Source organism: Panthera onca, chromosome D2 (assembly GCF_046562875.1).
Source record: "Panthera onca isolate mPanOnc1 chromosome D2, mPanOnc1 haplotype 2, whole genome shotgun sequence".
NCBI lineage: Eukaryota > Metazoa > Chordata > Mammalia > Carnivora > Felidae > Panthera > Panthera onca.
In genome coordinates, this window is record NC_138349.1 from 30,603,955 (window position 1) to 30,629,196 (window position 25,242).

Genomic DNA, 25,242 nt, shown 5'->3' on the forward strand with positions numbered 1-25,242 from the left:
TCCCCACCCATACACACAGCTGGCCTCAGACCTGGGCAAGCACTCCCTGCTCTGGTCCTCCACGTATCAGAGGGCATCCATGTGGCTCTTGTCGAATCACACACCTCCAGACAGGACACAGAGTTTCCAGGGCCAAGGGGATGTGCCCACTGGAGCCCCCACCCCATTTCCAAACCCATGCTCCAGAAATTCGCTGTCCAAGGCTGCTTCCAGCAGCCCTTCCTCCAGAGTGCAGACCAAACCTCTAGGCTGTGCACCGTGGCTCAGGGCGGCCAAAGGGCAACGGCTGTGGAGGTCTGGACAGAGCCTGGTGTGTGCGTGTTCCCGTCACAGCAGAGGGTCCCTTGCTGTGTGGGATGGAGCAGAGGTGGGAGAGGAAGGGGGTGGGCCACATCGGGGCTCAGGGACAGGGGTAGATGCTTCCCATAATAATATGTTCCACACCAAACTCTAGGGGGTAGAAAGATCTGGATTCAAGATCTTTCCAAAAGTGTTATTTGTCAAAGCAGGAAGATAGATCATGTTTTATTTAATGAGGAGTCAGTTTGATTTTTAACTCTGAGACATGTGATAGGAGGCCCCCTTTGACTCATGCCCAGGCCCTGCAAATGCTGAGGTGGGCCTGCCCAACTCCAAATGTTATCAAGTAGTAACAATTTTTCTGAAGCTTTCAGAGGAACAGTGTGGGGGAAGGTGACATTGCATATCACAAAGCAAAACTTCATAAAATATCTCTTTAATCAGCTCTGTCTTCCTCCAAATTTCCTCTCCCCATAGCAGCCAGCTCATCACTCTCTCTCCCCAGGAACCATCTCCCAGGCCAGCCTCTCTCTTGGCAGCCCACCCCTGCTAGATCCACCTCCTCACTTCCCCACCCCCAAGCTTCTCAAAATCTCAGCTCTCACCTCTTCCCTTGGAACAAAAGCCCTGCACCTGGTTAAACAGCCCTCAGCAAAGGAAAAGTCTGTCCTGTGTCGAAATGGTCAGTGCCCTTCCATGTGTCCTGCCTTCTGCATCCCAGTCTACTGTCCATCATCACCATGTCTGTGAGTCAGCTCCCACCAGGTTAGTGCACAACCAAGGGCACAGACTGTATCTGCTTCAGCTCTAAGACTCTCCCAGCACCTGATACTTGGAGAGCGTTCATGTAAACTTTCATAGGCAAATTAGTAGAGGAGCTGGGATACAGCGAGGCCTAAAGACAGGTAGAATATAAAAAATGAAGTCAAAAGGGGAAAGGAGGAGAGGGAAAAGGAGGAAGAAAAGTGGATTCTCCATATCCTGTGGGCAACAGTGAGCCACTGAGGATTCTTGAGCTAAGGCACGACAAGATCAGTCTGCTCAGGAGTCACTGAAGTCAGGGACAGCCAAGATGCAGGAAGAGAGGAGAGCAGTTTGGCCTTTGGATGTCAGAGGGCCAGGGTACAAAGGCAGCACAAATGGATGCAGAAGGCTGTACCCTGGACTGGGCGAAAGGACTTGCCTGAGGCCACACAGTTCAGACAGTCAGAACAAGAATTCAGGTCCCGCAATTCCCAAACTGTACAGTTTCTGCCATACTGAGTGTCAAAGGAGGTGGGGCCAGACCGAGTCTCGAGGGCCACCGAGGAGGAAAGCTTGTCCAGCAGCCATGGCCCTGGGTACCCTCGTCAGGTTCCCCCCGGGCTGCTGGGAACATCCCAGGTCACAGCTCTCTGCAGGAGATTTTGGCCTTCCCATTTGGCAGGAAAGCACAGGCCCTTATTTGGGTGGGTTTGAGGAATACCCCGTGGGGAAGAGACTCCTCTTAGCTACTGTTCAGCCTCTCAGCTCCTCACCCTGGGAGGGGTGGGCAGATGGTGATGCTTATGCCCTGGGCCCTGGGGGCTTGGGGGAGGGCAGATGGGGTAACTTCTGACATCCAGTGCTCCATGGCTTCCAAAGCTTTACTCATGACTATCCCACTTTCCTACCTCTCTACTTAGTGAATTTGCAGAGTGATAGAGACAGACCCACAATCAGCCAAGGCACTTCTTCCATGAAGCCTTCAATCCTCAAACTTCCCCACTCGGTACCCAGGGCACAGAGCTAACTGTATGTCTGCTACAATTTACCACTTGCTACCCTCTGCAGATAAGGACTGTGTGGTTCTGGCCAAATCACTTAACCTCTCTGTGCCCAGTTTCATCATCTGTAAAGGAGGGTGATGAAAGTGTTGTCCATAGGGATTTTAAGAGGATTCAGTGAGATGACAGAGTAACTGCTCTGCACCTGTTAGTTGCTCTGATGATGACAATGTCTCATCTGTTGGTTGATTGTCTCCCCGCCCCCCACCCTGCAAATTCCGTGAGGACAGGGATCATATCTGCTTGTTTGTGCCCCCGCCCACACACACACTGCCCGGTCTAGCTCAAGGACCAGCACGAGGCAGGCCCACTTACTCAATCTGCCAGCATATAGTGAGTGCTTGCTATGCACTGAGCCATGTGACAGAATCTAGGTTTAGAGATATATAAGAAATTCCAGGGCCCCCAGAGTTGAGGCAGACACAGACCTGTATATCAAGAGGTTCTTGGCTCTGGCTGAGGCTGTGAGTACAGTCAGGCACGAAGGAGGAAGCAGGCAGTCTCCATCAAGTCAAAGTTTATTGAGATGAACTGAATTGTCCCATTTGACCCCCACAGCAATCGAATTTAAGAGAGAGGAGATAGCCACTCAGCTGTGAAAATCCCACCACCAGTAAGCCATAGGGCTGGGCCTGGGACCAAGCCTGTTACTTGTCAATAAGAGAGCCTAACAGTGACCCCCCCCCCCCCCCCCCGCCCTGGGAGATTCCTCCTTTTACTGCTCCTTAGCCTCAGCTTCTGCCCAGAGTCTTGTAGGTCAACGGACTGGACTTCCGGGCAACACATCCATTCACTCCCTGGGCTCTAGCCCCGGCCAGCCACGGGGCCTCCAGGGTATTTTTAGTTCTGGGCAGCCAGGCCTGGGCGGGTGATTGGCAGCAGGTGGAGCCCACGTTTTCCGATCCCTCTGTGTTGTTCCTGGCTCAGCATGAGAGGTGGCTGGGCATGAGGAGGGGGCTGAGGCATACCTGGCACCCCAGCCCACAGCTGCCTCATTGTCCCCAGGGGTGGGGCTGGGCTGCTGCTGCCACTGACCCAAAGCTGGGAGCATTCTTTCCTGTTGATTCATGCAGGGAATGCTTTGGGCCCTGTTGGGGCGGGGCAGGGGCACTGGGGGGACATCTGGGATGTGGGCGGCCAGGGGTGGACAGTAGTCCTCTAGCAGCCAGGTCAGTGTGACCTGGCTGTCACCCAGGGATGAGAAAGGTCCACCTTGCTATCCTAGCCCTTATCACATTCTGCCTTGTGGTCGTGTTTGTTTACAGGTCTGCCTCCCCTACCAGACGGGGAAGCCCCCTCCCACCCCAGCAGTATCTAGCACCCCAGCACCCTATCTAGCAAGGAGGAGAAAATCGATAAAGATCTGCTGAATGAGGCTTTGGAAGGACACTCAGACAAGGTTGGGGGAAGGGGGGATACCAGGCTGTACTGATCTGGACCTAGGGAGGAAGCTAGGAGGCTGGAACTCTCTGCCCATTTTATAGATGGGTGGCACTGAGGCACTGGGAAGGACCAGGACTAAGGGAAAGAATTTGGAGGAAAGAGGCTGGGATTCAGGTGCCTGGGAGCTCAATTAAGGTGATAGAACTCCCCTCTTTCAGCCTTTTTTACTTTTGTCTTATTCTATAGTTCCCTGCTCCCCATGGGGGGCGCGCGCGCGCGCGCGCGCGCACACACACACACACACACACACACACACACACCACTTACCCTCCAGCTATGGGCCTGTCAAGGGCCAGGACTTGCCTCATTCAACTCTGTAAGGAGTTGTAGAGGAGGATTTAAGTTCTCCCAATTACTGTTTATAACTGGGGGGAGCAGGTTGTGTCTCTTGGGGCTCAGCGTTCACAACTCTACAACGGGCAGAACAGAGACCTAGTGTCCACGAAATACTCAATAAATCTAAAGGGACCAGGGCAAAGGAGTGGACCTGTTACTCCAGACACCACACCATCCGGAGCTCCCTTGAATTGAGCGCCCCTCTCCCTCGCTAGCCGCCCCCGACCAAGGGAGTCTAGTGGTCCCTATGACAGTGAGGCACTCCCTTGTGAAGGATACTGTGCTCTGGGCACTGACACCTCCAGCGGCTCACTAAATGGGGGGATTCTGGGGGGCAGGCATGTCACTCGGCTTGGCAGAGGAGGGAACTGCGCCTGGGACTGGGGCTCCCGAGGCCACAGGCACCCCCAGGCAAACGCAGCGCGCTGGTGCCGCGCCGCCGGTCTCTCGCGGGGACTCTGATCCTCCCACAGTCTCTCCTGCTGCAGCGCGCCAGCTTCCTCCAGGGGAAACAGTTGAGCCCTCCCGGCCCACCCCCCCCCCCCCCCCCCCCGCCCCGCTGCCCCCTGCAATTTCATGACCCCAGGACTTCCCGGGCCAGAGGCGTGTGAACGCCCGCTGCGCGTTGGCCCGCGGCCCGGCGGGGGGCGGGGGGCTCAGGGCCAAGGGGCCGACAGGGCCGGGCTCCCGCGTCGACAGGGCCGCCCGGGGGCGGGGCCTGTGGGGCCTCCTCCGCGGGCGGCCGGGTGGGGGGCGCCCGCGGGCAGCAGCCGGATAAAAAGGCCCCAGGGCGCCCAGGGAGGCCCGTAAGCGCTGCTCGGCCGCGGAGTCCGGCCCCAGCCCCAGCCCGACCGTCCGTGCTCCAGCTGGTGAGCCCCCCCCCCCCCCCGCCTGTCCCCCCACTCTGCGCCTGGCCCCTGGCCCCGGGTCTGTCTCTTGCCGTCCTGTCTGTCCCACTTCTGTCTCTCTGTGGGGCTTCAAGCTTCTGAGGGTACCTGAAGGCAGGGGTCAGGAGGGATAGGGGTCCCATGGACAGTTGGCCTAGCCCCCTAGTAGCTCACCAACCTGCTTCCAGTGGAAGTGACCAAATTAGGGAGCTTGGCCCAAGGCCCGCCCGGGGTGGTGCGCCCTGGCCTGGGGTGCTTGCGTGTCTTGTTTGTGAACACGCTGAGTGTAACCATTTCTCTGCCCTCTCACCCAGGAAGGAGGCAGGGGAAGGGGCAAGGTGGGTTCCCATGTCATTCCTGTGACTTGGGGGACAAAGAGGCAGGGTGGAGCAAATCTCTTCAACTAAATAAACCAGAGCTGGCTATGCTAGGGGGTGGGGAGGCAGAGGATGAGGGTGGGCAGAGGGCTTTGACTGCCACACGCCCTGTGCCTGGATGGTAGAGCTCAGAGCCATTTGCTGGCACTGCTTCAGGTCACCGTAATCAGTGATCCCAGGGAGGGACCCCATCCCCAAAAGCCAGAGAGAAGGGCTTCAAGTGACCCTGAGGCTGGTGCCCATGAGGGCAGCACCCACCCCATGCTCTCTCCAGAACACCCTTGAGCATTTCCAGCCCATCCTAGAGGGGCCAGGTCAGGCCAGGTGCCAGAGTCCCCTGGTAGCACCTGGAGCAGGTGCCTCTCCGCTTCAAGCTGGCAAGGTCCTGGATCTGTCACTTGGTTGCACTCAGTGCTGGCACCAACCCCGGTGCCCTCACACCACGGCTGGGCCATCAATCAGCCAGCACCAGGGTGGAATTTCATTCATCTCCCTGCCTCCCTTCCTCCTTCCCCTCCTCCTCCGGCGTCCATCTCTCTTGTGGCTGAGAGCCTGGCTTCTAGAGCCTGGCTTCCTGGGTTTGAATCCCAGCTGAGCAAGTTATTTAGCTTCTCTGGGCCTCAGCTTCGCATCTATAAAGTAGAGACAAGTATTCCATGGATAGTTTTAAATGTACTCTAATAATTAATTATTATTATTAACCGCCTGCCACCACTACCACCACCTTCCTACCCTGTGCCCTTCTCCTTCGCTTGCGAAAAGAACTGCCACTTTTGAGGCTGTTTCCTTCTCTGACGGAGGTTTCCCAGCCTGGTCCTGTTCCCTGTGCTGGGCACTGGAGGAAGAGTTCCGGGGAGACACTGTGGAGGCTGGCTGTGGAGATAGGGAGCAAACACCTAGAGTGCTAGGAAGGTGAGGGCCCGGGAGGGCTCTGTGGAGGGGCAGCATTTGAGCTGGGTGTCGGAACTGAACAATCAGGGACAGAGGGAAGCGTATTCCAAATAGAAGGGGCAGTGAGAGCAGAGGCTTGGGATGTGGAAGCAGAGAATGGAAGCGTATGTTTGGAGAATGGTGAGAAGGCAAGTTTGGGGTGAGCAGAAACTACAGGGGGCCCTGCAGTGGCGGGAAGGCTGGGAAGAGGGACTCTCAGTTCCTGCTTCGGCCCCCTCTACCCCCCCTGGGAGCTCTCCTGGCAGCAAGCCTCGCCCCGCCCCCATCCCTGGGTCCTGCAGCAGAAGCCTGTCCCCACCTCCAGGCAGGCCCCTTGGTGAGGAGGGAGCCTACCGGCCCTGGACTATGCTCAGCCTCCAGTAAGCTCTCCACGGTGCTGTGGGACATCAGCCACAAGCCACACAGCAGACCTGCCTGGCCCACCCATTGGCCCATCACTAGCAGGACCCCTGGTGCTACACCCTCATTTTATAGGTGTTGCATCTGAGTCCCAGAGAGAGGGAAGCCCCTAACTCAAGTCACATAGCCATTTGGTGGCAGAGCGAGGGCTCCCAGGGGATGGGGGCAAGGGCAGGGGGCGGGGTCATCTCTCAGGTCCGCCCCAGTGGGTCCTAACAGCTGGAGGGCCCTGAACTCAGTCCTTCTCACCCTCTCACCATCTGTGGAAGGTCCCCACCCACAGTGACTTGGGTTTGGCTCAGTCCCTAGCTGTCCACCTCCTCCTTAGGGGTGCTCAGAGGAGGCAATGGCACACCCCAAGAAGCAGAGAGCAGGCTGCTCATGGTGACAGTGGGTCAGGAGCCCCACAGGCCCCAGAGTGGGGAGTCACATGAAGAAAACAGTGTTTAAGTCTGGAAAGGAAGTGCAGGAGGGATCCTGGTGGGAAGAGACTTAGTGGTGAGGATGGAGAGGAGATAATACCCCGCCCCAGGGAGGGGAGCAAGGAGAACCTGGGCTCCAAGGGAAAAGGGGCACATCTGGAGAATGTCACAAAGAAGGGTACGGGGGACTTGCTGATGACTTAGGGCGTAGCCTCCATTCCTTTATCCAAGAGGGGCTGCGACCAAGCCAGACCAATGGTTCTATAGTGGCTGTTACAGTTACTGTTGATAATAGTTACCTGTCAATGGAGAGCTTCTCTTCTGAGGGTTTAACATGTATTCATCATTCATTTAATCTGTACAAGAATCCCACCAGGTAGGTGCTATTTACGATCCCCATTTTACAGAAGCAAAACTGTGGCACTGAGAAATTAAATCACTTGCCCGAGACGACCCAGAAACTAATTGTTGGAAGTGGAATGTGAACCCAGGTGGTCTGACTCCTGGTCTGTACGTGTACACGCTGTGCAGTGTCATCCATGCGGCCGTGATATTTCCTGGTGTCACCTACATACATAGCTGGCACTTATCTGGGCACTGGGGGCACCGTCCCCACGGAGCATCCTTCCTGAGCCCATCTAGTACACTCCTAGGAGCCCCCTCCACCCAGCTCTGGGCTCACCAAAGCAGGAGGATCAGTGGCTGAAGGGGGAGGGGTTGTGTGCAGGAAGGAGCAAGGACTGACTCCCAGCCAGACTACCAGTCTGTGGGGACAGGAGTGGCGCGGGCCCTGTGAGGCCCTCCCTGCTGAGACTGACCGGCTATGCGGTCTCCTAGTGGCAGCGGTGGCCGTGGAAGAGGGGGTCTCCCCAGAACGAGCTCTCCCAAGACTCAAGCACTGAACAGGGAGTCAAGGACCCAACATTCTCCACCCTGTTCCAGGCCAGCCTCAACCCCTCACCAGCTGCAGAGCCTGGCGGTGGAGGAGCCTCAGCACTGGTGGCTGTGGACACTCTGGCAGCCCTAACCAGCTCTACGCTTTCCCCTTTGCTCCTCCTCTACCCTGTTCCCGGGACCCAGGCTGCTAATGTATGAGGGGGAGAAGGCCAGCCCTTAACCTCAGCCCCCTCTAGGGATCCAAAGAGCACCTGACATGACTACAGGAACCCTGTCTCTGGTGTGTGCTCACTGCCTCAAACCCTCCTGTGGCCCTTCACTTCCTACAGAATGAAGAGCAACCCTCTCATGGTGCCCAAGGCCCTTGCTTATCTGGCCCCAGCCTGTGCCTCCACTCTTGCCCCCTCCAGGCCTCCAATACTACAGTACTGGGGAAAGAGAGGACGCTTTCTGCTCTTGCCCTCTTTCCTCTTTTACCCCCTCTTCTGTCTACCTGCAATACCCCTTTCCCCACAGAGGGAGAACTCTTATTCAGCCAACAAGGCCCTGATTAAGTATCCCCTCTCTGAGAGCCTTCCCTGCTTCCCCTTCTCTGAGCTTCATGAGAGCAGGGGGTAAGTGTTTGAGGTCTTCTCTTCTGTGTCCTGGCATCTGGCCTAATAATTGGCCTGAGGCAAGTATTCCAAAAATGTTTGTTGAATCAGTGAATCACGTGTCTAGATGGACCCAGAGATTGAGGATATCATATACTATCTTAGCTAGAGGAAGTATTAGACAATTTTTGGCTTAGTTTTGTCACTTTAGTAATAAGGAATTAGGACCTGGAGAATTTGAGACACCTGCTCAAGCCATACAGCAAATGAGTGGTAGAGGCCTGGATCCCCCTCAAATGACTGTTTCCCCTCTAGCATTCCATGTGCCTTCCATGGTGAGGGTGGCCAGGGTGCAAGAGTCGTGCCCCTGGGGTAGCTATTCTGGACCTGAGGGCACCCTGGGGACTCCCCTATGACTCAAAGGGTAGGCCACCCCTTCTACCAACATATAGGACTGTATCGAGAACAGCTAGTTACTGAGTGCTGTGTGGTAGGTTTGTGCTAAGCACTTCACCTACAGTGTTTAACACTCTCAACACTGAGACAAGGATTATTATCCCCACTTTACAGATGAGGAAATTGAGACTCAGTAAGGTTAAACTTCCTCAAGGTCACATGGACAGTGAACAGTGGGTTTAGACCAAGTTGCCTAATCTCAGAGCCCAGACTCCACCGATGCCACAACACACACATGTACATATGCGCACACACACTTGGAGGGGCCCTGCCATCTTTTGTCCCTGACAGCCAGCAGAAGAGGCCTAGGTCAGGGGTAGAGGTGGTGATCACTGTCAGGGGTAGAGGTGGTGATCACTGTCACGTTTACTCATTCCTCAGGTGCCTTGGCCCCAGCTGCCCTTGAAGTCACCACGATGTGGTCCCTACCAGCTGCCCTCTCCCTGCTCATGCTGCTCCTGCTCCTGCTCCAGGCCCCTCCTTGCAGGCTACAGTCACTGGGCACCACGAAGCTACGGCTGGTGGGCCCAGGGAGCAGGCCAGAGGAGGGCCGCCTGGAGGTGCTGTACCAGGGCCAGTGGGGCACTGTGTGTGACGATGACTTCGCTCTCCAGGAGGCCACGGTGGCCTGCCGCCAACTGGGCTTTGAAACAGCCTTGACCTGGGCCCACAGTGCCAAGTATGGCCAAGGGGAGGGTGAGTGCCTGGTGCTGCCCAGCAGGAAGACAAGGAGATGATAGTGGGTTTCTCTCAAAGGCTGAGCATCCTGAGGCTTCAACAGACTCCTACCCATCCTTTAATACCCAGCTCAAATGACCTCGTCCATGAGGTATTTCCTGAGTGCCCTGGCTGCACGAGACCCTTGCTCCGACCCTCCCGCTCTCACCTACAGTGAGGTCACCACCACCACCACCCTACTCCATTCTTACAGAGTGATTGGCACACAGTAGGTGCTCAGCAAATGTTGAGTGAACAAATGGATGGATGAATGGGTGGATAGATCTAATCACTAAACCTACCTGGCATTTTCCAAAAACAGATTCTATAGGACCTGCTGCCAAAAGGAGGCAGCAAGTAGGGCTGTAGATACCAAGATCCCAGGAGAACCAACTCCTCTTCCCCACTTCTACTCAGGCTCTGGAAGAAGACAGTTGATAACTGTGGGGTCCTATGAAGGAGGCACAACCTGTGACTTGCTTCTCTGTCCCTAAGCATCACCTGTCTCCTGCCCACAGGACCCATCTGGCTGGACAATGTGCGCTGTATGGGCACAGAGAGCTCCCTGGACCAGTGCATGTCCAACGGCTGGGGTGTCAGTGACTGCAGTCACTCGGAGGACATTGGGGTGGTGTGTCACCCCCAGCGCCAGCGTGGCTATCTTTCTGAGAGGGTCTCCAATGCCCTTGGACCCCAGGTGAGGAGGCTGTTCAGGCCCTGGCCGGAGCCAAGTGTTGGGTCACGGGATGGGTGATGAACCTGTAGGAAGAGGGAAGGGAAAAGCAGCAGAGTGGGCTGACAAGCGTCCCTGGAACCCCACATCATGTTGGTGGCCCAGAACAGGTGCATAGACAGAGGGCCCAGCTTACAGCAGGGCAGGCTGGGGGTTCAGGCTGGGCCTATTGGGGATCGCTGAAGCTACTCCCCACAAGGGAGGCAGCAGGGGTGAGGGGCTGCCTCACCCACAAGGCCCGGCCACAATTGCTGCCTCTTCCCGGCACAAACAACCTCGAGCTAAAAACAGCTCAAGCCAAACAACAGGAGCAGGCAGGGCAGGTCCTGGCTCCTACCCTCCACTGCCAGGCAGCCCCAGTCTAAGGACAGCTGGCCCTGGCCCACAAATGCAGCAGGCCAGGGTGGGGTGGTCCCTATGGTCTGAGTCACCCCAGGGCCAGGGCGGGGGTCCCATGGGCCAAAGATCCTGCTGGGAGTCTCAAACAGCTGGTCCATGCCCATCCTCAGCTCTCCCCAGGGTAACACAGAGAAGGCCCCTCTGTGCCCAGTGGAAGCCTCCCAAACTCCAAGGGGCCTGACCCTGATCCCAGGGGGAGCACAGACCTGCCTGGTTCTCTCTGGAGTTGAGGAGAGGACCGTAGATAAACCAAGGTTCTCTTGTGCTCACTATGTGGCTTCGACAGATGACCTCATCTCTGGGTCTCTGTTTCCTGGTCTGTCCATTGAGAGCCTGGATGGAGTGATCTCTAAGTGCTCTGAGCCCCGGCTCTCCCATGTGAAGACCTTGTAGCAGGCTCAGTGGGCGCAGAAATCCTGGGGCCCACAGTGACTGTACCCTGCAGGGCCGGCGGCTGGAGGAGGTGCGGCTCAAGCCCATTCTCGCCAGCACCAAGCGGCATAGTCTGGTGACCGAAGGAGCAGTGGAGGTGAGGTACGAGGGACACTGGCGGCAGGTGTGTGACCAGGGCTGGACCAGGAACAACAGCAAGGTGGTGTGTGGGATGCTGGGCTTCCCCAGCGAGGCACCTGTCAACAGTCACTACTACAGGTAGGAGGACAGTTGGACGGAGAGCTGAGGGGGTCAGGGGGCTGTGGGGCAGTGGCCGAGTGCGTGCACCCACGTGTGAGCATATGTGTGTGCGTCTGTGCGTGAGAGAGACACGTATGAGTACGTGCGCATGGCTGTGACATGTGGGACCTTGCAGAGTTCAGGGAGTTGGGCAGGGTGGCGTCTGTGGCAGGACATGGCCGTGGGTGTGGGGCTGGGAGGGAAACAGTCCCGGCTGGACTTCCGGGCCTCTCAGAATAATGAGAGGGAGTGTGAGAATGAACTTGAAGAACCTGGGAAGAACCTCGGAACAGAAAAACACTCTACTTGCTAATCGTATGAAAAGAATTGACCGTAGTACAGAAAGCTTCCCAGATGAAAACAACTGAACGCAAACCTGTGTCCCTGCTTAAAAACTGGGCTTGACTGAAGATACTTACGGTGGTGCCCACAAGTATACACAGCTTGAGCTCTGGTCTCCGCTCTGCCAACTCCACGCTGTGGGCCCTCTGTAGGGCCCCCGGGCCTCGATGAGCCAGTCCACAGGGAATTTCCTCCACTTTGATCTGAGCCAGGCTTTGACTGCTTTGCGTGTGAGCAGGACATGGGGTGGGGCAGCATTTGGGAGAGGAAACATAAAAATACTCTGTCAAAAACGTGACAGAACTGTCACAAGATTGCATCAGCCTCTAAATGGTACCAGCTCTGTGCTAGTGAAAACTAGATGTGTTTCTTGTCAAGGGCAAAAGCCCCCACCCTGCATCCGAGTGGTCGCCCCCTTGCACACCCCCAGTTGGTTTGGTGGCTCTGTCCTGTGTCTCTGTCTTACCTGGGCCTGCTCCCAAAGACCAGGCGCACGTGGCTCCGTCCCTGGGGATGACTGGGATGAGGGCCCCTGACTCCCTACTGCCTGGTAATTGCACCTCTGGGCCTGGCTGACTGGCCCAGCACCCATGAGGAGGAGGGCAGCCCTGATTATAGCCTCTGAGTGGGCAGCCCCCACCACCAAGGTCTCCAGCTTGCACCCGCCCCCCAGGACCTCTCCCCTTTTCTCAGGGCGCTCCCTCAAGGCTCCCCTTCATCTGCATGTGGGGAGAGGGTGAGCTGGGGGCTGCCCACTCAGGGGCGGTCCAGTGCCGAAGAAACCCCCACTGGGGACTAGCCGAGGTACCTTGCTAGGCCCCGCTTTTCTCCCTGGGAAATGGAGATCATCGGTGTCTGCGCAGAGACCCCGTGCCAGGGCTGAAGCTCAGCATTGACATAATGCGGCCAAGTTTACAGACAGAGTTCCAGTGCAAACTCAAGAACAGCTCTGAGGAGCCAGGGCCCAGGGGGTCTCCTGCACCCACTCCATCCCCACCTGTTTTCTCCCACCTAGGAAAATCTGGAATTTGAAGATGAAGGACCCCAAGTCTAGGTGAGGAGCAGCATCCTTAGGGGAGGGTGCAGAGGGGTGTGGCATGAGGGGGAGGGCGTATCCCTTTCCTCCGCAGTGCCTTGGCCTCCCTGACTCCTGAGCTCCCTCAACCCCTCCCCACCCTCAGTCTCCCTTGTCTTCCAGGCTGAAGAGCCTGACACAGAAGAATTCCTTCTGGATCCACCAGGTCAACTGCCTGGGGACAGAGCCCCACATGGCCAACTGCCAGGTGCAGGTGGCTCCAGCACGGGGCAAGCTGCGTCCAGCCTGCCCAGGTGGCATGCACGCTGTGGTCAGCTGTGTGGCAGGGCCCCGCTTCCGCCCTGCGAAGGCAAAGCCTGGGCGCAAGGAATCCTGGGCAGAGGTGGGTTGGGCTGGGTTTGAGCAGGAGCCGGTGGGGAGGGGCTCTCCAGGACAGGCCAGAGGGGAGGGGAGGGGAGGGGAGGGGAGGGGAGGGGAGGGGAGGGGAGGCCCGCCCCCACCGAGGAGGCATTGGTGCAGACTGGGAGGAGGACACAGCATGGTAGAAACTTGGGATTTATTTAAAAGGAACCATTTATAACCCGACCATAAATGGAAAGCTGACATCACTTGTCATGAATAGAAGGCAACCATAAAAACAGTAATTACATCGTAGCTAACACCCATTTGAGGCCCTAAGGTATTGAACCTGAGCCTGGCCCTTTGTTATAAAAAGCAACGCCTAAGTGCCGGTGAGGTGTTACAGACATGGCGGCCCCACAGTGGGATGGCCTCCTCCATGAAACAGGAGGGACCGGAGGAGTAACTTCCCCACTGTGTGAGTCAGCTTAATTAATGCCATGCCCCCGCGCAGCTCTCAAATCATCTCATACACCCCTTTGGGAAGCATCGATCTAGTTCAGCCCCAAAGAACAGGGAAGAAGCCAGGGCTGGACAAAAGGAAGGAACAACCCCCCACCCCCCGCCCCCCGCCCCAGAGATCAGGAAGGCTTGAGAAGCCCAAGAACCCCAACTCCTAAGGTTCCCTTGTTACTACTACCGCCAGTGTGGTGGTTCTTTGTCATGAAGAAAGAGCACTTGAGAAAAATGGCTTATTGGAAGTAATATCTCTGAGCTGTCAGAGGTGGGACTGGAACTCCCTATCATGGGCTCGCCCAGCTTGAAGGGGCCCGGCCCAGGCCCCCGCCATGGCTCAGCCCCTGCCTGCTGCCCCCTCCTCAGCCTGCCCTGAAGCTAGTTTTCTCGCAGCAGGAGCCGAAGGTGCGCCTCCGCTCTGGGGCCCAGGTGGGTGAAGGCCGGGTGGAGGTGCTCAGGAACCACCAGTGGGGTACAGTCTGTGACCACGGATGGAACCTCATCTCCGCCAGCATTGTGTGTCGTCAGCTTGGCTTTGGCTCTGCTCGGGAGGCCCTCTTTGGGGCGCAGCTGGGCCAAGGTAGGTGAGGAGGCCTGGGGTGGGGCGGGAGGATTTGGATGTGCCGTGGCTCGATCGCTTGGTGTCCAGGGCCCAGGACAGGAAGGTCTGTCTCGCTGTCTATGGAGGGGAAACCACAGGTGTGGGGTTACAGAGATGGGGCCTTGCACAGCACCTCTCCCTCTCCCCTGTAGGACTGGGGCCCATCCACCTGAGTGAGGTGCGCTGCCGGGGGTATGAGCGGACCCTCAGTGACTGCCCCTCCCTGGAAGGGTCCCAGAATGGTTGTCAACACGAGAATGATGCCGCCGTCAGGTGCAACGTCCCTAACATGGGCTTCCAGAATCAGGTGAGCTCAGACTTGGGCATGACCTCAGGCTGGGGGGATGGGAAGCCCTGAGAGAGAGCCCCAGGATACATCAGACCAGTGGGCACTTTCTCAGAGCCAGTCTGTAAAGCCCTCTCCTCGAAGTCCCCTGGCCTGGCCCACATCCCCTCAGAGATGTCCAATGGTGGCGGGCACCCTTGAGGCAGATACGCTGTCCCACCACAGCCTCTCAGGCCCCCGGTGAGGCTGCGAACGAAGGTGGCTAGGACAGAGGGCCGCAGGACTGTCAGTGCTGGGAGAGGCACTGGCAAGCCTGCGTGGGAAGGTCAGAGTTCAAGGGCCCTGCAGACGTGGATGGTGGACAAGTCGCTCGCTCGTGTCTCTGATCATGGCTTTCTTCTGTAAATTGGGGTTAATTATCTCACAGGGTTATTGTGAATGGGACAATAGATATGAAAGCCCTTTGCCATTGGCAAAGCCATCATTAATGGTAGAATTGCAGGTAAGAGGAGCACAAAAACCAGAGCAGGTGAGGCACCTGGAGTCAGGTGTCCCTTGTGGGCAGGGACATCAGACACTAGCAAAACGTCCCCAAGGAACAGAGGAGATGAACCCAGAGAAGTGTCGTGCCCAGGGCTGCACAGCGAGCTAGGCCAGGCAGATCCAGCCTGGCTATCCTGAGCCCTCTCCTCCCGAGGCCACTGTACTCCTCACACACCTGTGACCCTTGCAGGTGCGTCTGGCCGGTGGGCGCAGCCCTGAGGAGGGTGTGGTGGAGGTGCAGGTAGAGGTGAACGGAGTCCAGCGCTGGGGGGCCGTGTGCAGCGATCACTGGGGGCTCAGCGAAGCCATGGTGGCCTGCCGACAGCTCGGCCTGGGTTTTGCCAGCCACGCAATCAAGGTAGGTTCCTGTTGTGCTTCCCAACGTCCTGTGCTACAAGTGCTAACCCTTCCTGCATTCATTCAGTGATGAATTTTTGAGTGAAACTGGGGGGCCGATAGAATGCTGGGCGCCAGGGACAGTGTGGAGAACAAGACGTAGCCCCTGCTTCATGGGACAGTCAGTAAAGTGAGCAAGGCGGTCGCCAGAAAACATTCACACAACAGACACATACTTTTGTATGTTGTCTGTAGAAAAGATGACTGGAAGTTACCGGGAGAAGGTGGGGTGGGGATAAACAGCCCACACAGAGACCCTGTGGCCCACAGAGGCTTGCCCCCATTGGGGAAATCAGGGACCAGGGCCAGAGTGGGGCTATCAAGGGCCAGTGGTGTGATATGTGAGGGAGGTGGCAGGCAAACCGTGAAGTCTGCAGTGCACGTTTCTCGAAAATCTCTTCTGTGCTGTGTGGTACACTGTTGGGGTGGAGATCAGCATGGATACAGGAAACCTAACATGGCAGTAGCCCAGCCAAGAAGTCACGCTGGTGTGGCCCAGGCTAGTGGCCGTCCTGGGGGTAAATTCAGAGAGATTCGAGAGGCGCCAAGGAAAGAAAATCACAAGGCCGGGGCGCGGCTGCGATGTTACCTCGTCCTCCATTGGGCCCGCCTGGCCGGTGGGGCTGCCGGGTATTCCTCACTTAGAGAACTGGGGCCAACCCTACCCACAGCCGACCGCCCAGGGTGACACGAGGCACAGTTGGAGAAACCGGGCAGGCCACCTGAGTGGGACAGGGGACAGGGCCCCCCTCTCCAATAGCTAAGGGCAGCCGTGTGGAACAGGGTGGGGGCAAGGCCAGTGGCGGAAGAATCTTCCTGCCTCAGTGCAACGGAAGAAACTTCTGCTCTCGGAGGGGCGCACAGTAGCAGGAAGCGTCCCATCCCTGAAGACTTCTGAGCTGAGGCCGGACACAGCTGGGCAGGGGTGGTCCGACAGGGCTCTAGAGCACGAGCATCAGAGGAGAGGCTTCCAAAGCACCCCTCGGCCTCAACCGGGGGCTGCTGGCTGTTTTCTCAGGACACCTGGTACTGGCAGGGGACGCCGGGGGCCGGAGAGGTGGTGATGAGCGGCGTGCGCTGCTCAGGCACAGAGCTTGCCCTGCAGCAGTGCTCGCGGCACGGGCCGGTGCACTGCTCCCACGGTGCGGGGCGCTTCTCGGCCGGAGTTTCCTGCACAGACAGTGAGTAACATTCACAGCGCCGGTGGGACTGTTTGGTGAGCCCATGCTCCGGGAGGGCCGGAGAGCTGGTCCCAGCCCCAACCCTGGAAGGGTGGGGGGTAGGAGGGCGGGACTTGGAGCACCCGCTCTGCCATTACCGGCTGTGTGTGGCCAAGTCCCCTGTCACGTGAGGATCCAGCCCTGCCCTGCCCAGCTCGTGGAGTTATTGTGAGGATTAAAACAGAGAATATGAGAAAACCCCAGGATACCCAACAGTGATTTTCAATTTTCCTGTCGTGACCGTTAAAAAAAAAATGAAACAGGATAGAAAACGAGAGAATGTGTCACACTTAGTAAGGGCAGTCATCCTGGGATGTGCGCTGGGGTTTGTGCGCTGGGCCACGGCGTAAAATGTATTTCGTGGTGCAGCTTGTAGTAAGAAGAGTCTGAAAGCTGTTGTACGGGGAATGCAACTGTGAGGAGCGTGCACGGCCTAAGGCTCTGCTGTGTGTCCTCCCCCGGAGCTGTGGGGTTTGCCCAACAGGCCCAAGCCCGTTCTGAGGCATCGGTCCGCCCCCCACACCCAGATTCTCAGGGCGGCAGCGTCTGTTTGACATCTGCCAACCAGGCCGATGCCAAGATAACTGTGGCCAGTCCAAAGGCTCAAGCTGGCACCAACGCGTGCAACTACTTGACTTTCTTCCCGGCCAAACTTGCATGCCAAGACAGCCTTGACCTTTGTCAGTGAGCCCTGGGGCTTCCTCTCTGTCCAGTGCACCCTCGCCTTCAATCATGTGGCACCAGAGTGGGCCATCCCAGCACTAAGGCTCACAGCACGTTGGGGGCCTGCTCCCCAGTGTGTCCCCATCCTGGGAACCCTGCACCCCCTCCCTGGTCTACTGCCTGGTGAATGCTTTGGACACTTCACAACAGCTGAGCACAGACAGGCAACCTGCTGCCTGTGGGACCATCCCTATCTCTCCTCCATGGTTTTTCTCACTCCTTTTTTCCCCTTTACCCTTTCTCCTTCTCAGTCTCTCTGAAAGCTCTCCTTCTTTCCCTCAGGAGCACGAGGGTCTGTCAGTGGGCATAGCCTGGCTTTCTCCAAAACACACCACAGGAATTTCAGGAGCATTTAGTGACAGTACAGGCATCATCTGGCAACCCAGCCAGTTCCTGCTGTCACCCTCCGTCCCCCCCCCCACACACACTGAAATAAACCAGCAGCCCCGTCTCACCAGCCTCAGCACCTAGGCTCCGCCAGGGGATGCCTCTACCAAAAATCTAAACTGTAACCCAGCTTTTGCAAGAGCAAGCATTGAGAATGGGCAACTTTTCTCTCTTGATGTTACATGGTAAAAGCTGCAGCTCTCCACATTTCTGTACAGGGAACATGTGGTTTCCAAGGGCGGGGGGTGGAGTGGGTAAGAGCCCCTGTGACAGGAAGGGAACAGGAGAGGCACTGAGCAGCCTTTCCAGCAACGGGGACTTTTATGCACAGAGAAGCACCAGAAATGTCCACGATGCCTCTGAGGAGAGAGCGCGGGATGGCCTGGTATGAATACCCAGGATAGCAATCCTGTTAGAACAGGAGCTCTGGAGGAGGCACAGGCCTAGAACTTCAGCAGAATGGATCAGAATGGCAGAGCTCAGGAGCAGGCCCAGAGATGAACCTTTCCGACCCTCCCTGCCAGTTCCTTGAAGGAACTGAGACCCAGAGGGAGTGACTGAGCTGAGGACGCCAAGCTGGAGGCAGCGGGGCTGAGGAGGGACTGTGAGCCAGGCTACACAAAGGCCCCCGGGAGCTGAGAAGCACCTGACAAAAGAAAGACTAGCTTACATCCACTGCGTGCTTACCCGACAATGACCTAAGCACGTTCCAGGTACTGGCACGATTGGCGTTATTATTATCCCTCTCTCATGGATGAGGAAGATGAGAGACAAAAGGTGAAGCAAGTCACAGAGCTGCTTAATGGTGCAGTCAGAAATTAAGCAGGATTTGAACCCAGGCAGCCTGGCTCCAAAGCCATCATGCTTAACAGTGACACTGTACCTGCTTCCCAGGCCAAGGCAATAGATCGTTCCTCTATTGCTAGAACTCCCCAGTCTTAACTCCTAAACCTCCCTACTCTTCTGGGTAGAGCTCCACTTTTCTGGTAGCTCCTCCAAGAGCTTGGTTTGGGGGCATGCCTGTCTCCCTATGCCCAAGAGCAAATTGGCCGCCTTCCTACCTTTCGCACGGCGTTGTGCCTCCTGTGGCCCCAGGTGCTCCGGACCTTGTGATGAATGCCCAGCTGGTGCAGGAGACGGCTTACTTGGAGGACCGCCCGCTCAGCCAGCTGTACTGTGCCCACGAAGAGAACTGCCTGTCCCAGTCTGCCGACCTCATGGACTGGCCCTACGGGCACCGGCGCCTCTTGCGCTTCTCCTCACAGATCTACAACCTGGGCCGGGCTGACTTCCGTCCCAAGACAGGCCGCCACAGCTGGATTTGGCACCAGTGCCACAGGTTAGCGCCTGCTCCTGCCTTGGCTCTGGAGGGACAAAAAGCAGAGTCCAGGAACCAAACCAGTCTGGTCTTTCCCTGACCCCACTCACTTTCCCGGAGGGGTGTGCACTCTGGGTTAAGAGCCTTCCTTCCTAGACACCTTACTGGCTTTGCCTCCAGGAGCCACTAGGGAGCCCCAGGAGCATCTACCGGCCCTGCCAGCCAGTCACTCCCTTGCCTGTCCTGGATGTACCCCAGTTGATGGCGCTCAAAGGGTGCGTTTCCCCAGGAACGGCCAGGGGAGCAATCATTGCCAGCTGAGCTGGTCTCTGTTGGAATATTGGACAATTTCTCTACATTGGACTTTGGGCCTTGTCTTTGAAAACCACATAAGGTGGGCACTCCTAGAAACCTGGAGACCCAAAATAGACATCCCATCCAGGATGCTAGCTCTGCAGAAAAAGTTTGCTGGTTTCTGCCACAGCAGAGCAAGGCCCCCAAAGAAAAGTGTGAACACTACTAAAAGGAGACAATGGGCATTCTTTCCTGTCAGGAGTCTCCAGCCCACACAGGACAGACGATGCCTGTAACAAAGGCAGAATGGAAAAATGGTATTTTCTTGTTCAGGACACAGCAGGGTGGGGAAAGCTGAGTGGAAGGGGCAGCGACTTTGGGACTTGGCCTTGCTGAGATAATGAGCACCTTTCCCTGCAGCATGAACACAGTTGTCATTAGAACTGGATTGGAAACAATGGTAGCAATTTGGTCGCAGGCTCACAGGGAGGAGAGTGAGCCCCGCTCCTCAGCGGCTGGGCTCCTAGGCTGGTCCCTCGAAGTGTCCCTTCCTGCCGCCTCCGATCAGGCCTGGTAGCCAGGCACCAGCCTCCCGGAGGCTACCAGGGCAGCACTTACCCTCCTCACCTGGGTTAACGCCCTAGAGGGTGGGGGCAGCTGTGCCTTGCTGCCTGGCGGGGATGACGGGAAAGTAGACCCTGGGTCCCACTAATCTTGGGTTGGAAAGGGAGAAGGGCACTGACCTGCCAGCTCCTCCAGAGAGGACCCTCTCCTCTTGTTCTCAAGCTCACAGCTCTTTCCCTTCCGCAGGCACTACCACAGCATTGAGGTCTTCACCCACTATGACCTACTCACTCTCAATGGCTCCAAGGTGGCTGAGGGGCACAAGGCCAGCTTCTGCCTGGAGGACACAAATTGCCCCACAGGTATATGGTTTCCTGTCAGCATCTCCTCCTTGTGTTCTACTCCTCAGCCCCTTCAGGGTGAGGCTCCCTTCTGCCCTCAGATGAAGCCACCTCAGACACCTGGAGACTCTGGCCTGGCAACAGTCAGCACTCCAGGCAATTCAGAAAGATCGGTTTCTTACCTTCTGACATCTTAGGTGGAAGGTCCACTGCCTCTGCATTCCCGACGCACTTCGTACCGCTTCTAAATACTTAACACTATTTTGGATAGTAGTTGCAGGGCTATTTCACTTGGGCTAAGTTCTTTGAGGGCACAGATCGTCAGATTCCTACTTGCATACCCACAGTTCCCAGCCCTTAAGGACAGCATGGCAAACACTGGCTCTTCAAAGGGTTGGACGATGTATCCTTAGCATGTAGGGCTGGAACCTTCCAACCGTATTTCCTGGGCCAACAGGAATTTCCACTAGAGCATCCAAAGAAATAATCTGCCATGGATGGAGGTTTGCTAGAGCTGGGTTCATGGTTAGTAGGAAATCTGGCTCTGATAGTCATGCAAGTTATGTAACGGAATCGCAGGTCCCTAATCTGATTGCACTTGAATGGTACGAATGTCGTGAGGATTAAACAGTAACTTGAGCAGAATGCTTGGTCCTGAGCACCTATCACTGCCTCACTAACCGTCAGCGCCATTCCCCACAGGACTGCAGAAGCGCTATGCGTGTGCCAACTTTGGGGAGCAGGGAGTGACTGTCGGCTGCTGGGACACCTACCGGCATGACATTGATTGCCAGTGGGTGGACATCACAGATGTGGGCCCTGGGAATTATATCTTCCAGGTAAGGGGGTTTGGGGATTCCCCACAGGAACTCCATTTCCTGCACATATTCCAGAAGTTTCCTGAGGTCAAATGAAGGAAGAGAGTCTCACAAATAGGGTCTCCGACAGGCCTGGCACTTGAAGGAGCTCTGCTATGGGGAAAGAACACTGAATGAGGATCCAGAGGATCCTAGGTTTGAGTCTTGATTTAATGGACAATGTCAAATAGGAACAAGAGTGCCGGCCTTCTGGGTGACTGTAAGGACGAATGAAGTGAAGAACAGAAATACCCTTTGTGAGATGACAGGAAATATAAAGGATTATTCCAGCCTCCCAGCTTCAGAAGCCACATCACCTGCTTTCAACTGTCCCCCTCTCTCACTCCAGGTGGTTGTGAACCCCAAATACGAGGTGGCAGAGTCTGATTTCTCTAACAACATGATGCGGTGCCGCTGCAAGTATGACGGGCACCGGGTCTGGCTGCACAACTGCCACACAGGTAAGTGCAAGCCTGTGTGGGGCCAGCATCTGTGGGCTCGGAGCCAGGGGAGGCTGCATGCATGTCTGTGTGTGACTGGACTGGGCATGCAGAAGGTCAGGGATGGAATAGAGAGGAGTTTCCTTTGACATCTTCCCAGGTAAATTTCTAGATCCAGCTGGTCCCACCGGCAGCCTCACCCAGTAACTACTTCTGTGTCCCTCTTTGTCCTTAAGGTGGTGTGGATTATAAACTCCGTCCCCCATCTATCCGGGGGTCTTTTCTCTTACTTCAAGTCAAGATTTCTCTTTGCCAGGCCCGTTATTGTTCACTCCCCCATTCACATGGTCTTTCTTAGCTGTCCCCACCTTAAGCTGAATGCCTCACGGGCAAAAGTGGAAGTCCGCCAGCTGGGTTGCTGTCCCCAGCTGTGAGCACAGCATAGGCCACAGGGAATAGGGCTCAGCACACTTGCAACTTTGGTAGAATTGGACAGAGGAAGACGCAATGATTCAGTGGGGGACAGAGTGAGGAGGTGGTTGCTCCCCTGGTCTGTAAAGGAAAGTAGCAATCCATCTTCAAGTTATGAAATGCCTATATTTGCTATGGGGTGTTTGCATTCACACCTTTGCACATATGGGGTAAGGTGGGGCAAGACTGGTTTATTCAGTCAGCAAACATTTAAGACCCACTTCTGTGTTGAACACTATGCCAGGAACTAGGAAAATAAATAGAAGTAAAATGTGGAGCTCAGTGGTGAACAGGGTAAGCAGGCATGCAAATGGATAACCCTAATACTGAGTACTCCAAATCAGTATGAACCAATGCTGAGCAAACATGGAGAGAAAGCAACGACCTGGGGGTGAACAAGTTTTCCCAGAGAAAGTGACATTTGAGCTGGGTTTCAAAAGGAGGGGCAGAAGTCAGGGAAGAAAGGAAGAACTGGAGAAAAGAGCATAGGATTTGGCCTCGTTGGATTTGGGGACAAGGCTTCATCGGGATCTAAATCCAAGTCAAGGGGCGCCTGGGTGGCTCAGTCGGTTGAGCGCCCAACTTTGGCTCAGGTCATGATCTCACGGTTTGTGAGTTCAAGCTCCGTGTCGGGCTCTGTGCTGACAGCTCAGAGCCTGGAGCCTGCTTCAAATTCTGTGTCCCCCCCTCTCTCCACCCCACCCCTGCTTGGGCTCTCTTTCAAAAATGAATAAACATTAAAAAAAATTAAGTCTAAGTCCACCACTTTCTGTAGAGCTGTAAGACTGAAGGAAAATCTCAACCACAAAAACGTTTTCTTTGTTTTAAAATGGAGCTATATACTTCAAACCCGCTAAAGCTCTTTGCGGGCAGGGTTATGATGGTTCTTGCTAAGAGGACGACTATCCTGTGGGCTTCTGGGAACCACTGACAAATTTCAGTCAAGGGGAGCAAAAAGATCAGATTTATGTTTCAAAAGGTGAGTCTAGCAACAGATGGAAGACAGTAAGAGGAAATAGTCCAAGTATTTGAAATTGTGTGACTGGGTTGATTTTGCTGCCATTAAAGGAGACAGGGACGTGAGAGACATCGGAACTGGAACCTCAGACTGCACAGTGGAGAGCAGGCTGCTGGGGGTCCAGGCGGTGAGGGAGGAAAGAAAAATAGTGCTGTTCTGGCCACTGTGAGGGTCCCTGCAGAAAGCTAGGGCAAACCAGGTAAGAGTACAAAGGTATTTCATGAAAGGACTATTTATATAGTGTGTGAATAGGACGAAAGCATTAGATGTGAATAGGACTAAGGAAATGAGAGGATAGCAACAGTGGAAAACTGTTAACACCTTTTGGCTTGAAGGGGCACCGGAAGGAGCCAGGAGAAAGCTCGAGCTTGGGGTCAGGGGGAGCTGATGAGGCCATCACCACAGAACAGAGAAGAAATACCCCAGCCTCTCCCACCTGCCATCTGCTGATCTCCTGCTCTTGCTCCCCACTGACCTAAATCAGAGACCAGAGGCTTGGGGCCAGGGTGAGGCAGTTTCCAGGGGCCAATTCTGTAGAGCACAAAAAAATACAAAAAGGGTAGAGAAGGAATCTGGGGATGGAGGACGGGCAAAAAAGAATAACCAGCACAACCCTTTCCACTCAGTAGCCTATCCTTTCTTATGTCCATGAAACTACACGTCAGGGTCTCTTTCTACAAAATGGATTGGTGTTTGTGCCCATGAGTGACCTAATGTAAAGGGTGAGCAGGGCAGAATGTGTGTGTGTGTGTGTGTGTGTGTGTGTGTGTGTGTGAGTGAGTGAGTGAGTGAAGCTGTTAGGGAGGGAATGAGAGCACGGTAGGGTTGGCCACTTACCTGTTCTTCTTTGGTCCACAGGAGATTCTTACCGAGCTAATGCAGAGCTCTCCCTGGAGCAGGAGCAGCGTCTCAGGAACAACCTCATTTGAGGCCATCACTGCACACTTCCGGCTGCTGCCCACACACCAGATACCTCAGCTTATTGGAGCCATGCCCTTCACAGAGCCCTAACTCAGAAGGAAAGGGGCCAGTGCCAAGTGGCACCAAGAACTGCTCAGGAAGCCCTTCGATGGCAAGATCATCAAACGAAAATGGTACTGCTCCCTCAGGATGACTCTGGGCCTGTCCCGTAAAGGCCTTTGGTCTACGGTCTGTGGCCTCTAGGCTTTGTTCAGATGAGCTGCTCTTCCACAAGGAGACCCCATCTTTCCCGGATCTTGCCCCAGTGTTCTTGGCTCAGGAGCAATCAGTTCCTTAGAGATGGGCTGTGACCCAACCCCCCATTTAAACGGTGCTTTGCAAAAGTCTTGGAGTAGAAGACGAAGGACAGAAATACACAGGAGGCAGGATTAGCTCTGCGAGAAGCTCAAAGCAACACAACTTGTGTCAAAGTCACAACTGGCAGAGAAGTTGATGAATTGAATCCCTTGTTTGATCTGCGCTCATTTAGAACTCACCTGTCATTCTAAGAGTCTGCTCTAGTGCCTTTAGCTTTATCCTACTGCACATATGGGTGTTTCTAATATCCTGGAAGCTTAGGCCTCAGGCATCCCCTTATCTCCTGATGGGCCAACACCACCAATTACTGAGTGCTTGAGAAGGGGCAGGACTTGCAGAAGTGGCCAGATAGGGTCTTCCTACAGAGCAGCAAGAGAAGTCCAAGCAGAAAGGCTGCTGCGATAACATGGACCCCGGCCCCTGCCAGGGCCTCTGCCAAGGAGAAAATATGCCATACACCTGGCAGGCAATCCAATCTCCCTCAAGATCACTGTGCATCTCAGGACTTGCCTCAACTTCAGGTCTCAACCAAGTTTCTGGAGTGAACTTTGCATGGAATAAGTTAGATACACGTTAAGAGATGATCCTTACAGGTCTGATGCCCTAGTGCCAATAAAGGTTGCTCAGTATGGACAGCTACAAAGACAAGACTGGCTATATAACTCTTTGGGGTCCCCAGCCCATGAAATCTAACCTTTTCCACTCTTGCTGAGCTGGTAACTAGTACATGTGGGGCACACATACTACTCACAACAGTCCCACCACACTTCTCTGATATCAGCCTTTGATGTTAGCAGACTATAGTCTGCTTCCCAATTCTCTCCCCAGGCTCAGGGCTGAAACGTGGGCTGGAAAGGTTAAGGGACAAAAGGGAGGAGGCAAGAA

The 25,242-nt window shown here is 55.5% G+C and overlaps 1 protein-coding gene across 3 annotated transcripts; it reads left to right on the forward strand.

Moving 5' to 3' along the window:
- The first annotated feature begins 4,236 nt into the window (after positions 1-4,236).
- On the forward strand, positions 4,237-24,066 carry LOXL4 (lysyl oxidase like 4). 3 transcript variants are annotated; one of them, XM_060641815.3, is made up of 15 exons: positions 4,237-4,753; positions 9,248-9,562; positions 10,102-10,280; positions 11,161-11,366; positions 12,745-12,783; positions 12,928-13,147; positions 14,014-14,200; positions 14,374-14,528; positions 15,241-15,408; positions 16,465-16,627; positions 18,872-19,115; positions 20,199-20,314; positions 20,996-21,132; positions 21,500-21,611; positions 23,938-24,066. In XM_060641815.3, the coding sequence occupies exons 2-15, from the start codon at positions 9,283-9,285 to the stop codon at positions 24,006-24,008; spliced, it is 2,277 nt and encodes a 758-aa protein (XP_060497798.1). In that variant the 5' UTR covers positions 4,237-4,753; positions 9,248-9,282; the 3' UTR covers positions 24,009-24,066. The 3 variants fall into 3 exon arrangements, with proteins under 3 accessions (XP_060497798.1, XP_060497799.1, XP_060497800.1); XM_060641816.3 differs by having other exon boundaries at positions 14,017-14,200; XM_060641817.3 differs by lacking the exon at positions 9,248-9,562.
- The last annotated feature ends 1,176 nt before the right edge of the window (positions 24,067-25,242 follow it).

What these genes read in the sequence shown, in the direction of transcription:
- LOXL4 (XM_060641815.3), top strand. Translation starts at nt 9,283, where the DNA reads ATGTGGTCCCTACCAGCTGCCCTCTCCCTGCTCATGCTGCTCCTGCTC. An exon ending in GCAAGGAATCCTGGGCAGAG is followed by an intron (nt 13,148 to 14,013) that starts GTGGGTTGGGCT and finishes GTTTTCTCGCAG; the next exon opens with CAGGAGCCGAAGGTGCGCCT. An exon ending in CGGAGTTTCCTGCACAGACA is followed by an intron (nt 16,628 to 18,871) that starts GTGAGTAACATT and finishes CTGTGGCCCCAG; the next exon opens with GTGCTCCGGACCTTGTGATG.